General features: G+C 45.9%; 1 protein-coding gene across 1 annotated transcript in view; it reads left to right on the plus strand.

Annotated features, from left to right (window-relative positions):
- The window catches only part of SLC23A3 (solute carrier family 23 member 3), a 66,674-nt gene that overhangs the window by 35,006 nt on the left and 16,860 nt on the right, over positions 1-14,808 (plus strand). Inside the window, exon 3 of the mRNA XM_063932312.1 lies at positions 8,274-8,368. Coding sequence (XP_063788382.1) covers positions 8,274-8,368 — 95 coding nt within the window. The remainder of the gene's footprint in view (positions 1-8,273; positions 8,369-14,808) is intronic.

A 14,808-nucleotide genomic window follows, 5' to 3' on the forward strand; every position in this document is an offset into this window, starting at 1 on the left:
CACGGAGGGCATTCAACTGGGAGCATGACTCCACCCGATCCTGCCAGTCACTCTCGTCGGCGCTTCCGAGGCCAGAGTCGTCCTCCATCTGTTCTGGGAGGGATTCGTCGGCGGACAGCTCACCGTAGTCCGAGTCTTCCTCCGATATCTGGACTGGGGTATTATTTTCCTCCTCAGCGTACTTAGTCCTTTCCGCTGGCACCTCTGTTTCCTCAGCGTACTCCTTCGCTTCCGCTGGCATCGTTACTTCCTCAGCGTACTCCTTCGCTTCCGCTGGCACCTCTGCTTCCTCAGCGTACTCCTTCGCTTCCGCTGGCATCGTGACTTCCTCAGCGTACTCCTTCGCTTCCGCTGGCATCTCTTGGTACCCAGGACACTCCTGTTCCGCACGTCCTGGTCGTGGACGGTTCCATCGCGGGGAGATTCCGGACATCTCAGGCACTGGGTCTTCACGCTTTTCTTCGCAGCGTGGTCTCTTCACCTCCCAGTCGTCCACCTCCGTCTGATACGGGAAAGGATTCTGCCTTACTGGGGTCACTTTCTTGGGACAGAGTAGGTCCGCGGCATCTTCCCAGGGGCACTCACTGGCCGCATGTCCTGGTCGCCGACACTTCCAACAAGGGAGGGCCACTGTCACCTTCTCCAAGACGGGTTCCTGGTCCACCTCCTTCACTGGGGAATCTTCACCCGTTGGTTCCGGCTCAGAGGAAATGGGCACCTGCGAATTAACTTCAAGCAAGGCCTTCCGCTCCATCTCCCTGGTTTCCTCCTCCCATCTCTGGGCGCGACCATCCGCAATCATCCGGTCTTCATTCCACGGACAATCGGGAAGCGCATGTCCTCTCGCCTCGCAGAGCGCACACACAGGCTCTGCAGCCACCCGGTCCCAAAGCTGCTGACGAGACTCCGTCATCTGCTTCACCGTGGCCTCGTAGTCCGTCCTGTCTTCCGTCCATGGACATTCCAGGAGCCGATGTCGGGGATCTCCACAGCTTTCACACCGGGAATCAACCTCGTCTTCGCTCAACTCTTCGTCCCAAGGACAACTGTTGTGCTCATGCCCGTAGTTTCCGCAGAGCAAACACCAGGACTCCTTCTTCGCTTGGCCCTGCTGACGTCTTCGGTCCGCTTCCTGGACCACCTTCTTTGGGGACGTCTCTCGCCAAGTACACTCGCTGGCAAAGTGCCCTGTTTGCCGACATCTCTTGCAGGGCGTCACAGCGGCTTTCTTGCGCCCCTTCTCCCGGCGCTCTTCTTTTCCACGCTGGACCGACCGCTGCACCATCTTCAGGATGTCTGCCCCAGACACCGTCACCCAGTCGCTCTGGTCCGCACGCATCCGTGGGTGAGTCTTCTCCGGAGCCGTCCGCAGGGAGGTCTTCTTGGTGGCGTTCCACATCGTGTCCGTAATCCGGTCTCTTTGATCCTGCCGACTACGCCAAGTGTGAGAGGTGCGGCTGCGGGGTGCGTGTGGTGCCTGCTGCCGTGCAGGTGTAGACTCTGTACTCACCAGGCACCGCTCTCTCTCACCTTCAGGTACCGGAACATTCAACGGACCTGGCAACTCTTCCGTCGGACCCGGACACGACGACCTAGGAGGAAAGAGATTGCTGAGTGCCGTCCTCCTACCTGTGGACCGAAACGCCCTCCGACCTCTAGAAAAATAGTGCTTTCGGGCTAGGTGGGGGTCATCATTGGCGTCCGCCTCAGAGCCCGAATTTCACCTATCGGCACTTTCGCACCAGGTGGAAATTCCGCCTTGCACAGCCGTGCAAGGCTCACCGTTGCCCTGAAGGAAGGGAGATAGAAAGAAACACAACCAAACACTCAGACCGTGGTTACTCACCGTCTTACACTCCGGTACTCCGATCTTCTCCAGTACAGGTCCCTGTAAGGAGGCAAAAGAAAGAAACAGCCGTGCAGGGCCTAACTAGACCTAGTGTAACACCTTATACTAACTATAACGGCAGAGCCCTCAAACTAGCTCTGTGGGTGTGGTGCGACATAACTATGCACAAACATTATAACAGCAATTCGCCCTGCACGGTAACAACACACATCGGAAATACAATATAAAACGGTGCTGTCCCTTTTTAATCCCTATCTGCCGCTGGAAGGGGGTGGGCACCGCACGGCCTACCCACCTCCTGCGCCTTCCCTCATGTGGGCCTCAGCTCTGCCTTCCTAAATACCTCGAGGTGACCTGGGCCTAGTGCCCAGGGCCACCTGTACTCACCTCGGGGGCTCTTATTCACTGGGCCTAGTGCCCCCTAACTGCACACAGGCCGGAGGCCTGACTTCGCCCACGGGCCTAGCGCCCGCCTAACTTGCTGCCCGTTGGGTGACCTGGGCCTTGTGCCCAAGGTCACCTTAATGTATCCCTAATTGGCCACAAATACACTAGGGCCTACTGCCCTCTAACGTCCCCACAGGCCTAATGCCTGAACTGCCCCCGGGCCTAGTGCCCGCCTACTGCGGCGCTTTGAGGTGGCTTGGGCCTAATGCCCAAACCTCCTATCAATGTGGTCGGGTCTGGGTACTTGGGCCACGGGCCGGGTGGAACCCCGGCTGCACGTGGCCTTGGACCCAGAGAGCCGACCACGCTTGTGCCCACGGGCCGGGAGGGCCCGACTGAATGCCCACAGGCCGAGAGGGCCTGACTCTGCCCACGGGCCTAATGCCCGAACACCCGGTGGTCTAGGGAGGAGAGAAGGGGGCACCTTAGAAGAGCCTACCTGCGGTGGAGAAGGCTGCAGTGGGGAACTGCACAGCTCAATTGCTTCCCACCACTGCAGCCTTCTCGGCCTGGATGCATTCTTCTGCCGCTGGCCCGTCCTGGCCAGCGGCGCCGCCGTCTCTTCGCCGCGTCCAGCCGCCGCTGGACATCTTCCCGGAGCCTGACGTCTTCCGGCCTCTTCAGCGGCCACCGGAGCTCTTCTTCCCACGCCCGTCGTCTTCTCCTCCGCGCCGGACTATCTTCTGCGCTCCTGCGCGCCGACGATCTCCGCTGCTCCCGCCCGTCTTCTTTCTTCGCGCTCTTCCGCGCGCGCGGTCTCTTCGGCTCCCGCCCGGCGTCTGACGTCAGATGCCGGGGGCGGGGCCTATGACGCGGCGAGCGCCGATTGGCTCGCCGCGTCCCTCTCTGATTGGCTGCCGCTCCGGGAGCCGCGATTGGCTCCCGGAGGGCGCCAAGATTCAAAAGCCCCTGCAGTCTCTGGTCCGGCGCAGGGAAAAAGGTAATCCCTGCACCGGACACCCGCCGCCACGCACCCAGCGCTGGGGACAGACAAGCTGCCTCAGCGCTGTCCCCAGCTAGGGACAGCCCCACTGATGTGCCCACAGGGCACATCTCTACATTAACAAATAAGTTAAAATTGTATCATGTCCTCTTAAAACATAGTAACAAATGAGGAGGATCGTACCCGCTATTAGATGAGGCTGTGCACTACCGCTGAGAAAGTCCGGAGTATCTCAGCGTGCTGTTCTGGCAACAGCCTCAGGCATGCAAGCGGGTGGTGTTCTCCTCACGTCACAATCCAAGTCCTGCAACGTCAACACGTTTCGGGGTTCCGCCCCTTTCTCAAGATCTGTTGCAGGTGAATCTGTCCTCCATAGAAATACCCGGTCCTAATTCCTGATTGGTTGGGTAATGGTTCACAGGAGTTATCATCAATCACACCGTCTCTTTCATACATATTTAAAACACTTTAGGATTAACCATGTTGACATACCTAAGTGTTACTTTATGTAAAATAAATCCATGAAAGAATTTTATTAATTAATCCATAATAAAAGATTCGAAGACTACTAATATATATATATCACAAAATAATTTTTTACATTCCCAGCCTACAATGTGTTCACTATCATTCATTGTTATACAATGTTATAAATATATGCACACATTTATCAAGCATTCATTATGATGTGGAGGTTGGGAAGAAAAGAAAGAAAAAAAGGACAAGTATTAGTTTGAGCATAAAGTTTACCTCATAAAAACCATTTGGTCTCAAAATCTTTATTTAACCCGTCAGGCACCAGTGTCTTTGCCTCAAAAATAGTTCTCATTTCAAGTTTAGCTAATCTTTCAGCTCTATCATTAGTTCTCCAATTGGGATCTACTTTTTTAATGCCAGCAAAGAGTTTGATGTATTTTGGGTCACAGTTATGTTTGTTCTTAAAATGCATAGATACATTATGATTTTCATAACCCCTCTTAATGTTACGCACATGCTCCGCTAGCCTTTCTTTTAATGTGCGTATAGTGCGTCCTATGTATTGCATGCCACATTGGCATTCCAAGATGTATACTATGTATTTACTATGGCACGTGATACATTCTCTTATAGATACTTTCTTTCCTGTATTAGTGAAAATAATTTCTGTGATTTTCCGATCCGTCTTGCATACTTTACACATTGGGCAATCACCACATCTCTGAAACCCCTGTGCTAGAGTGCGAATTTCTTTCTTAGATTGAGATGTGGCACTACTAACTAATAAATCTTTTAGGTTGTTAGCCCTCTTATACACAAAACAAGGGGTTCTGGAAATAAATTCCTTCAGACATGGATCAGCATATAAGACTCCCCAATGTTTTTTGATAATTTGTTCTAATTCTTTGTGTTGGTTGGTGTACCGGGTAATAAAGGGGATGTCATGTCTATTTTCCCTAATTGGCATCTTGCCCTTAAGTATACTTGGCCTATCCATTTCCCTCCATTTCTCAATTGCACGATCCACATGATGTGCATTATAGCCCTTATTTATGAATTGTTTACGCATTCCTACTGCTTGATCGTCAAATGTTTCTATATTTGTACAATTGCGGCGTAACCTCTGGAATTGACTGTTAGGTATACTAGTAATCCAATTAATATGATGATTGCTTTCAAAGTTTATATAAGAGTTGCAATCTGTGGGTTTATTGTAGTTTTTAGTGTGTAATTGGCCCTCCTGTACATATATTGTTAAATCTAAAAAATGTACACTTTCATTACTAATCTGAAAAGTAAGTTGTATATTCCGATCATTATCGTTTAGATGCTGACAGAATAGATCAAGAGAAGATCTATCCCCTTTCCAAACGAAAATGATATCTTATATAAACTTTGAAAGCAATCATCATATTAATTGGATTACTAGTATACCTAACAGTCAATTCCAGAGGTTACGCCGCAATTGTACAAATATAGAAACATTTGACGATCAAGCAGTAGGAATGCGTAAACAATTCATAAATAAGGGCTATAATGCACATCATGTGGATCGTGCAATTGAGAAATGGAGGGAAATGGATAGGCCAAGTATACTTAAGGGCAAGATGCCAATTAGGGAAAATAGACATGACATCCCCTTTATTACCCGGTACACCAACCAACACAAAGAATTAGAACAAATTATCAAAAAACATTGGGGTGTCTTATATGCTGATCCATGTCTGAAGGAATTTATTTCCAGAACCCCTTGTTTTGTGTATAAGAGGGCTAACAACCTAAAAGATTTATTAGTTAGTAGTGCCACATCTCAATCTAAGAAAGAAATTCGCACTCTAGCACAGGGGTTTCAGAGATGTGGTGATTGCCCAATGTGTAAAGTATGCAAGACGGATCGGAAAATCACAGAAATTATTTTCAATAATATAGGAAAGAAAGTATCTATAAGAGAATGTATCACGTGTCATAGTAAATACATAGTATACATCTTGGAATGCCAATGTGGCCTGCAATACATAGGACGCACTATACGCACATTAAAAGAAAGGCTAGCGGAGCATGTGCGTAACATTAAGAGGGGTTATGAAAATCATAATGTATCTATGCATTTTAAGAACAAACATAACTGTGACCCAAAATACATCAAACTCTTTGCTGGCATTAAAAAAGTAGATCCCAATTGGAGAACGACTGATAGAGCTGAAAGATTAGCTAAACTTGAAATGAGAACTATTTTCGAGGCAAAGACACTGGTGCCTGACGGGTTAAATGAAGATTTTGAGACCAAATGGTTTTTATGAGGTAAACTTTATGCTCAAACTAATACTTGTCCTTTTTTTCTTTCTTTTCTTCCCGACCTCCACATCATAATGAATGCTTGATAAATGTGTGTTATATTTATAACATTGTATAACAATGAATGATAGTGAACACATTGTAGGCTGGGAATGGAAAACATTTTTTTGTGATATATATATTAGTACTGTCTTCGAATCTTTTATTATGGATTAATTAATAAAATTCTTTCATGGATTTATTTTACATAAAGTAACACTTAGGTATGTCAACATGGTTAATCCTAAAGTGTTTTAAATATGTATGAAAGAGATGGTGTGATTGATGATAACTCCTGTGAACCATTACCCAACCAATCAGGAATTAGGACCGGGTATTTCTATGGAGGACTGATTCACCTGCAACAGATCTTGAGAAAGGGGCGGAACCCCGAAACGTGTTGACGTTGCAGGACTTGGATTGTGACGTGAGGAGAACACCACCCGCTTGCATGCCTGAGGCTGTTGCCAGAACAGCATGCTGAGATACTCCGGTCTTTCTCAGCGGTAGTGCACAGCCTCATCTAATAGCGGGTACGATCCTCCTCATTTGTTACTATGTTTTAAGAGGACATGATACAATTTTAACTTATTTGTTACCATTTGTATATTAAACATCCCTGCTGGGAACTTTTCCATTTTATATCTTCATGGTGTCTGTCTCTGCTGATGTGTTGAGTCGGGTTCTAACAGAGGGAGCGTGATTGAAGAAAACAGGGACGTTTAAAAAGATACCTTTTGATGAACGTTTCAAGGGGTTTAAAAGTAAGTGTCAGTCTATAAGAAAGGAGAGAAACACTTGTAGGGAACCTCCTGAAACTACTTCCAAAGTGGGGCTTGTAATTTATTTTTGAACACTTGCCTACTCCACGCTGAATATTGGGATCAGCGTTGGGAGCCTAACCTCATTTGTTTGCATATGTTGGTAATTGGTGCAGGTGTACACCACGAGGGAAGGACAAGCTGCTGATCTAAAAGGCGCTGTATAAGAGGATTAAACGTTTTTTTTTATCGTACTACTAGAGGCCGGTGGCCATAGATGGAGATGAGCCTTTACTAGCAGGGTAAAGATGGTCTTTGAGTAGGGGAGAGCTGCGAGTGAAATGTGTCGAGACGAGGGCTTAGATAACAAGAGGAAAGAGGGCCCTGCTCTGAAGAGCTGATAATCTAGTGGGGAGGGGCGACAGACAGATGACAAGAGGTGCAGGAAAGCGGGAGTTAGTCTGATGGCAGTATGCAAGCAAAGCTGAGATGTTCACGGCATGAGGCAGGGGGGTGGAGGCGCGGCTCCAATTACAGCTCTCTCCTATGTAGCAAATGTCTATACCTGCATCTCCTCTTGCTCATTATTGTTTATCTCTTCCAATGGCTGCCTGCCCCTAGTGGTATGATGACTACTTCTTTGCTTCCTTTCATCTCGGCTGTAGTGTGTACTGTGAATTGTGTTACTAATTGTTACCTGTGCTTTGTTTTAGTTTTTCTGTTACTGTAATGTTAAGCTCTGTGTACCCTGTATTGTTTTAATGTAATTATAATAATACTACTTGAAGAGAGACATAGATATGGTATGAGAGACAAAAAAATAAAAAAATAAATAAATAATGCAATAGAGCCAAGTCCATGGAGAATAGGATCCACAGATGAGCACTGGAGGAGCACTGGTTGGAAAGCCCTGATTTACGAAACAAACACTTGGGCATGGTTCCTTTGTTACTTCCATGAATATACAGGGTATCAGTTTCAACAATGTGCATTGCTTGTGTGTGCTGGATGGGGTAGAGTAAACTATACTCAGGGTAAGGTACACAAGGAGGCATGGTAGTTGTTTGGGAAGGCATCTAGTGGACCCCAAACATATTTATGCCATACCGAGGAACACCTGAAACTGCTAAATCAATATCTGTAAAGGTTATTTTTAGTAACTCTTACATGTAAAACAGAATGCAAGGAGGAATGCGCCACCGGCAAGCATTACGTATGGGTGGGGAATGGATTGGGGGAGGTAAAATAATGGAAGGTGGCTGGGACTGAGTGGGTAGTGAGAATTACACAGTGAAGGGTGGGTTGGGATGGAGAGAGTGGGGTGGGGTGGAGAGGGTAGGCCGGGGTGGAGTGGGACAGAGCAGGGTGGGATAGAGCAGTTCGGAGTAGCCGGCATACAGTGAGGTGACCCTGGTCCCTTTACTAGTATCGAAATATTCATAGAATGTTCTCTGTTTTCTAGGTTGCCACTGGTGCAAGCTCCCACCTTTGAACTACTTGTCCCAACCATAATCTTGAGCAAATACTCAGCTGTTAATAGAACTTCTTCTGGGATTGGTGAGTTTCATTCTTCCATATAAAGCCATGAGAAGCAATACTATTAAGTAGGTGCAAATTCATCCCATAACTAACTTTGGTAGATCCTCCTCACATTACCAAAATACCGGAACTATATACGCTTTCCTTATTTCTCCAATAGCTGTCACATTCAACTGCCTGAATTAATTCAAGTGAGGGAAGGAAAATGAGAACCTGATTCAGAGGCACACACAATGGCCAGTGCAGCTGCGATTTCGTATGTAGCGGACTAGCGAAAATATGCTAATGACTCAGACGCTGTCTCACATCCACCGATTACGTTCAGCGGAAACATTGGGAACATCAAGCACACATCCGTCTCACAATGGTACCTCTGAGCAAACCCTTTGCTGTCTCAGAATGAGAGTCTCTCCATTGCTGACTACATGCCTGGAAAACGATCCAAACATGGCTGAATTTGTCTGTCCACCTCCCAGTATCTCCCACAAATGCTGATTACCACACTATGTGAATAAATCTTCTGTGCATATGCCATTGGCATTCCATCACTGTGCATATTCATTGAGACTTTTCAGGCGCAGTAAGAAAACATTATTCCACTGCGTCTGCAATCAACTCTGCATCACCTCTAAATCAGGTTCAATATGCATGTTTTCCATTGTGTCCTAGGTACTGCTAAGCTCCATAAGGAGCAGAGGCCGACCAGGCTGAGCCCTTTAACCTACCCGAAGCTTAAGGGGGGGAAAACAGACTTAGAAGCAAGTGTTATTAGGCAAATGACAGCTGTATTTATTTTTTTACAGCCTTAATATATCTCAGGGCAAGACAAGAAGCAGTGGGTAAGCTGCCAAAGCCTTTTTTTGTATTTTCCAGTGCTTGGGCCATACACAGCCTAACCTGTTAGGCATAGCAGCTATATAACACACGCCTGGCGACAGCCCATGGGTCCAACCATTCAAAGCTCATGCCAGGCATGGGGGTATTCTCCGTGGGTGAATTTGCTAACCGCTACTTGCTCTCTTGAGTTAATATGTCTTGCACACTGATTTTCTCTTGCAAACAAGTTTGTCGGGTAAACCTAAATACTGAAGCCCCCACCCTGCAACCTACTGATGTCTTGCTTCATCCAACGCCTCCTGCAATGCATTTTTAAATAGATCAATACCAACAGCTCAAAAGTGTACACCTTCTCTCCCGTACGAACCCTTAAATCTGACTCCGATGTCCCTGTGATGTATGACACTGGAAACCCGCCCTTTCCCCATCCTCTCTGTGCACTCAAGCAGTGCCAAATTTACTAACTGCTGCATTTACCCTTATTCTGGCCCTGTCAAGTCTCACTCTTTTCTAGCTCCCCACCATGACAAATTGGGGATAATATTTGACCAAATGCTTCTGTAGGCAACAGATAAAATCGAGGGAATTTAACTTGCCATGGTGTCATTTCCTCCCAGGTGCAGCATTATCACATCTGGCTGCCCATTAACCTTTTTGGCTTCCAGTAGCAATTGTTTTAACTTAGCCCATTTCATACCCCTCTTCATAAAGCAAAACTCTAATTTTGCGGCTTATGATATCCCCAGAAGCCTCCTGAATATCCTTGTGTCTGCCCTAAATGCTGCATAATAAATGTAGAACATAGGTTCTCAAACTCGGTCCTCAGGACCCCACACAGTGCATGTTTTGCAGGTAACCCAGAAGGTGCACAGGTGTATTAATTACTCACTGGCACATTTTAAAAGTTCCACAGGTGGAGCTAATTATTTCACTTGTGATTCTGTGAGGAGACCTGCAAAACATGCACTGTGTGGGGTCCTGAGGACCGAGTTTGAGAACCTGTGATGTAGAATGTAGACATGACAATCCATATTGTCCTTCCTCAGTTGAGTGCTGTAGAGAATGAATTTGTGAAATGAGGAAGTGGGGGTAGACGCACAAAATTAGATAGTCATTGAAACTTCCCTTACAGACCTGACATATGCTTTATAGCTAGACCTCTACCTTCCAACTGTTTATATAGTCAACTGAGTCTCCTGCACCTGCAGGTAGTGGTGCTATCCTAAAATGTCCCAAATGTGTCCACATCCCATCTCAGCATTACTGTACATCTTTTAGAGACAGCTGTGAACTGACATTTGTCTATGAGCACTCGTCCCTTTGATGGGAATGTTAGCCCCACTTTTAAGCCTAGTATCTATGAATGCCTGCATTGCTGTTCATGGGCAGACCACTGGGCCCGGATGCATCTGTAGTTACACCATCTTTCTCTGTTAAGCTGATCATGAACATGTATTTACAGAGCACCATGCCCTCAGACATTACCATGTTCGCACGCTGCAAGCTGGTACCCAGGGAGGTCCTGGCCACCAACTAGCTCACCCTAAAAGCACAGCTGAAAGCCATGATAAAGACCTAAACATTAATGTGTCACCCTGATGCTATGTCCACCATCTTCCTTAGTATTTCTATGGTCATGGGCTCCCTGGTACCTGGTGTCTTTATCTCTGTCCTAGCCCACCCTTACATTATCCAGTGCAGTACAAAGGCCATGGTCTCATCCTTCCTACCTTGCATTTTGCAAAATAGTAGGTACCAGCCAGTATTATACTACCTTTGCCCTGAATGCCCCCCCCCCATTTTTCCTAAGAGGGTCAACAGTGGCAGCAGTGTGTCTTACCTTCTGGGCTTCTTAGTGTCTGAAACTGCTGCCACTTATCCCTGGCTGCCTTGTATGCTGTCAGGTGTTTGATGCCAGGGACTCATCACCAGCCCAATAAGCCCAGCACAATGGGAGAGGCATGTTATTCCTGTGACCTGCGCTTCTGGTGCTGCCTTCCTAAAAAAAACTCTCTTATCTGCCAAGACAGTGATCTGCTATCATATTCTGCTCCCCAGTACTTGCTTTGCCTTAAATGTGATGATGTGTCTTAATGCTTGGCGGATGGCTAAGATGAAGCACAGTGATTCACTGGGGAACATAAAAATATTTTTATGTGGTGCCTGGAATTTTCATTACCTATTGTTCTTATGATTACTTTCTTTATATATAGTTATAATTTTGATGATGTTCTGTTGATGTTTGCGTGTGTACTTTACATGTTCAGACTTTTCTTGTGAACTATAGACCGCTAACTATAATAAACTCGTGAAGAATATGCTCACTTATTTCCGTACAATTTGTTGTAACATGAGCATCAAAGGACATTTCCTACACAGTCATTTGGATCAATTTCCACATTGTCTTGGTGATGTAGGCGATGAACAGGGTGAGTGATGGGATGCGCATATGATGGCGGACTACTGTTGGAGCAGCCATCGTGAATGTGCAGGAACATCTCATAGCAGGACATCATATAAAATGCTGTTTCAGCGACAAGTCTCAATGAAGAAACTTTCGTTTTGTTGATCTTCGGACCTTCATTTGATTGGCACTCATTACATGTAAAATACAATATATATATATATAAAGGTATAAATTTCTTCGGATATAGGTCATATCTTGATAAGCAGACCTGATGGCCGAAAACTAATGTCATTTTCAGACTCTACGACCCCAAAAAGCATTGAACATCTCTGTCACTAAAAGTTGTGTTCCCCAGTGTTATTTATGGCATGCACCATTCTCAGCCAGTTAACATACCACAAATGTAGACGCCCCAGCTGCATCTGTAAATATCTGTTTATATTCATGCAATTCTGCACTAGGCCAAATTCACACTCCAAGTGCAACATGAACTCCTCCAACACTGGTAAATATTTCTTACGTTCTTTGGTAATGAGTGTAAAGAGGTGCTTGTAACGTTTTTCCTGTGGGGATAACCGTGCATGTAAAGCTGAGCATGACCAATAAGGACTGAGCTTATTTCTTTATCCAGCTTCTCAACCTTATCCTTCCTCTTGGTGTTAATGTCTATTCACAAGTAGGATATTTATCACCTTGGGCTATTCGTCTACTCTTATGTGATGGGGAGACCAAATTCTCCCAACATGTATTGGAGCCTGGCAGCAGATGAGCGTTTTGCCCTGACTCTGGTGGACCCACTACTAAGAATTCATCAAGATGATGTGCATGGCCTCTGACCTGGTGCGCCCCTCCAAGCACCATTGTAATAAGAAGCTGAAAGACATGAAGAATGACGCACATGATATGGTGCAGCCCATGGATAAGCATTTGTTTCTGAAAAAATATCTGTTGAAACAGAAACCCATGAGCCTGAAACTTTCCGGATGCAGGGACAACAACCTGAAAGCCATCTTGATGCCCAGCTTTGCCATAACGGGCCATTCTGTGCTTTCTGACGATTTTGATAGCTTTATCCAAAGACCGATACTGGACTGATCACTGATTCTTATCCATAATTGTTGACCAATGCCCCTTCCAAATAGATGCTGAATGAGCCTAAACTTTCCTGCAGTCTTTTCTGGAACTAATCCAAGTGGTGAAATTACTAGGTCCGCAATTAGAAGAATTAATAACGCCACACCATCATGTCTAGCATTAGCTCTTTCACAATTTATTTTACATTTCTGCTGCTACCTGCTGGAGGAACATTTTGTTATTGAACTTTTCAACCCATCCCTAAACCCTGCCTGCTGCAGCTTGGCACTGTAAATTGGGTTCCAATGTATAAATAGACAGTTAAAAGATGGACAGTCATTAGGTCGACACCATATGGTCGACAGGGTCAAAAGTTCGAAGGCCAAAAGGTTGACAGGGTCAAAAGTTTAAAGGTCATCAAGATCGAAACATATTTAAGTTTTTCTTTCATGCTTTTGTAACTTTTGCATCATTTACTATCAATGTCACAAACTATTACCTTTAGTAACCTTGTGGCGAGCAAAGCAAACCCGCAAGGGGACACATTTAAACAAATCAACCTTTTGACCCTGTTGACCTTTTGACCCTGTCAATCATATGATATCAACCTAATGACTGTATATATTTTAACTGTCTAACTGCTATACCACACCCCTGTAAATTTTAGGATTCCTAGTCAGCCACTCGAGGATCCTGCTCTGGGTCACTGGAGTAAGTGCTTTGCTTGGCCCTGACGCTGCGGATAGTTTTTGCACCTGACTAAACCACCCCACACTATAGCAATATCCTTGCCTCTCAAAAGGTTATAGGTCGACAGTCAAAAGGTTGGCAATGTCTAGGTCGACATGCGCAAGGTCATCATGGTCAAAAGGTCGACAGGATAGAAAGGTCGACACAGAAATGATCATCTCATGAAAGGTCAACGTGAGTTTTTTTATGTAAAATGTTCCCTTCTAGCATGTGGAACCCCAATTAGTGTACAGCATTCCCTCGCATGGCTCATTTCGCTCACCATGCTTTGGGCGGCAAGGTTACTATTCCCAATCGTAGTCCATGTGGATAGTAAAGTATGAAACAGTTTAATTTAAAAAAATAAATAGATATTAAAAAACTCATGTCGACCTTTTGTACCTGCAATGTGTAGTCAGCAGTTACAGGTTTACATAGGGTGCTATATGTGCTGATAGGCTGGGCCAAACCTGTGACTGCAGTTGCTGGAAGCTGGTTGGCAAAACAGGTCATGATATCCAACATGACAGCACCCATGGTTCAGAATGGAGGGAACCGCCAGGAGTGGGATGTGCGCCATAAATATAGAAAAGTAACCACAGGTGTCAGAAAAGGTGACCAGCGGGGACACAGATGGCAGTAAGGTGACATCGTTGGACCTGGTAACTAGGAGCCAGACCCCGATGTTGTGTCACGGATGAATTACTATCCTGTGAGCTAACCTGTACCTTAGCATGATTATCAGTTCTAATGATAATTATTAACATTTTCAACGTTCCCCATATCAGCAATAACAATAGGAACATTTGCATTTATTATTGATGTTCTCACCGCTCCTGCGTTAATGCGATTTTTCTGCGGTGCTGAACCTGGCATCGGCTGTTGCAGCAGTCCAAATTCTCATGCTGGAAGCAGCATGAGATATAATATGGCAAGATATTGCTGAGGCCACCCTAAAGGTGGCATTGACCCTGTTGGGCATGGCAAAGTCTGCTGATTCGTGGTGACCTCCCATCTGCACTGGTATGCTGATATGCTGGTTTTGCTGACTTGAACGCTGCATGTTTGCAATGTGCTGTGAGGGTTGCTACTCTTCTCTTGCGGGTGTCACTGCCGTTGGCCCTTGCTCTGTATATATGGTTACTACAACAGCAGCCCTGGCACTATATGTCACTTGCTCCAACCAATGAAGGCAGCTGGCAACTGGTGGTGGTTGGTCATATCTGGGATCTTCTGCTCTCCTTGGGGGATGAGTGCTGGTATGTGCTTCTGGAGGGGTGACAGGTACTGTGGGGAGATACTGCATCTTCTCCCTGTCCTGAACATTATCTGGTTGCCTCTGCCCCTGCTGTGTTGGCTCATTTGTTGACATCCACTGATGGTGGGGTTAAAGTAGGCCCTTTGAAAATCT

This window comes from Pseudophryne corroboree, chromosome 7, assembly GCF_028390025.1.
Source record: "Pseudophryne corroboree isolate aPseCor3 chromosome 7, aPseCor3.hap2, whole genome shotgun sequence".
In the NCBI taxonomy this organism is placed as follows: Eukaryota; Metazoa; Chordata; class Amphibia; order Anura; family Myobatrachidae; genus Pseudophryne; species Pseudophryne corroboree.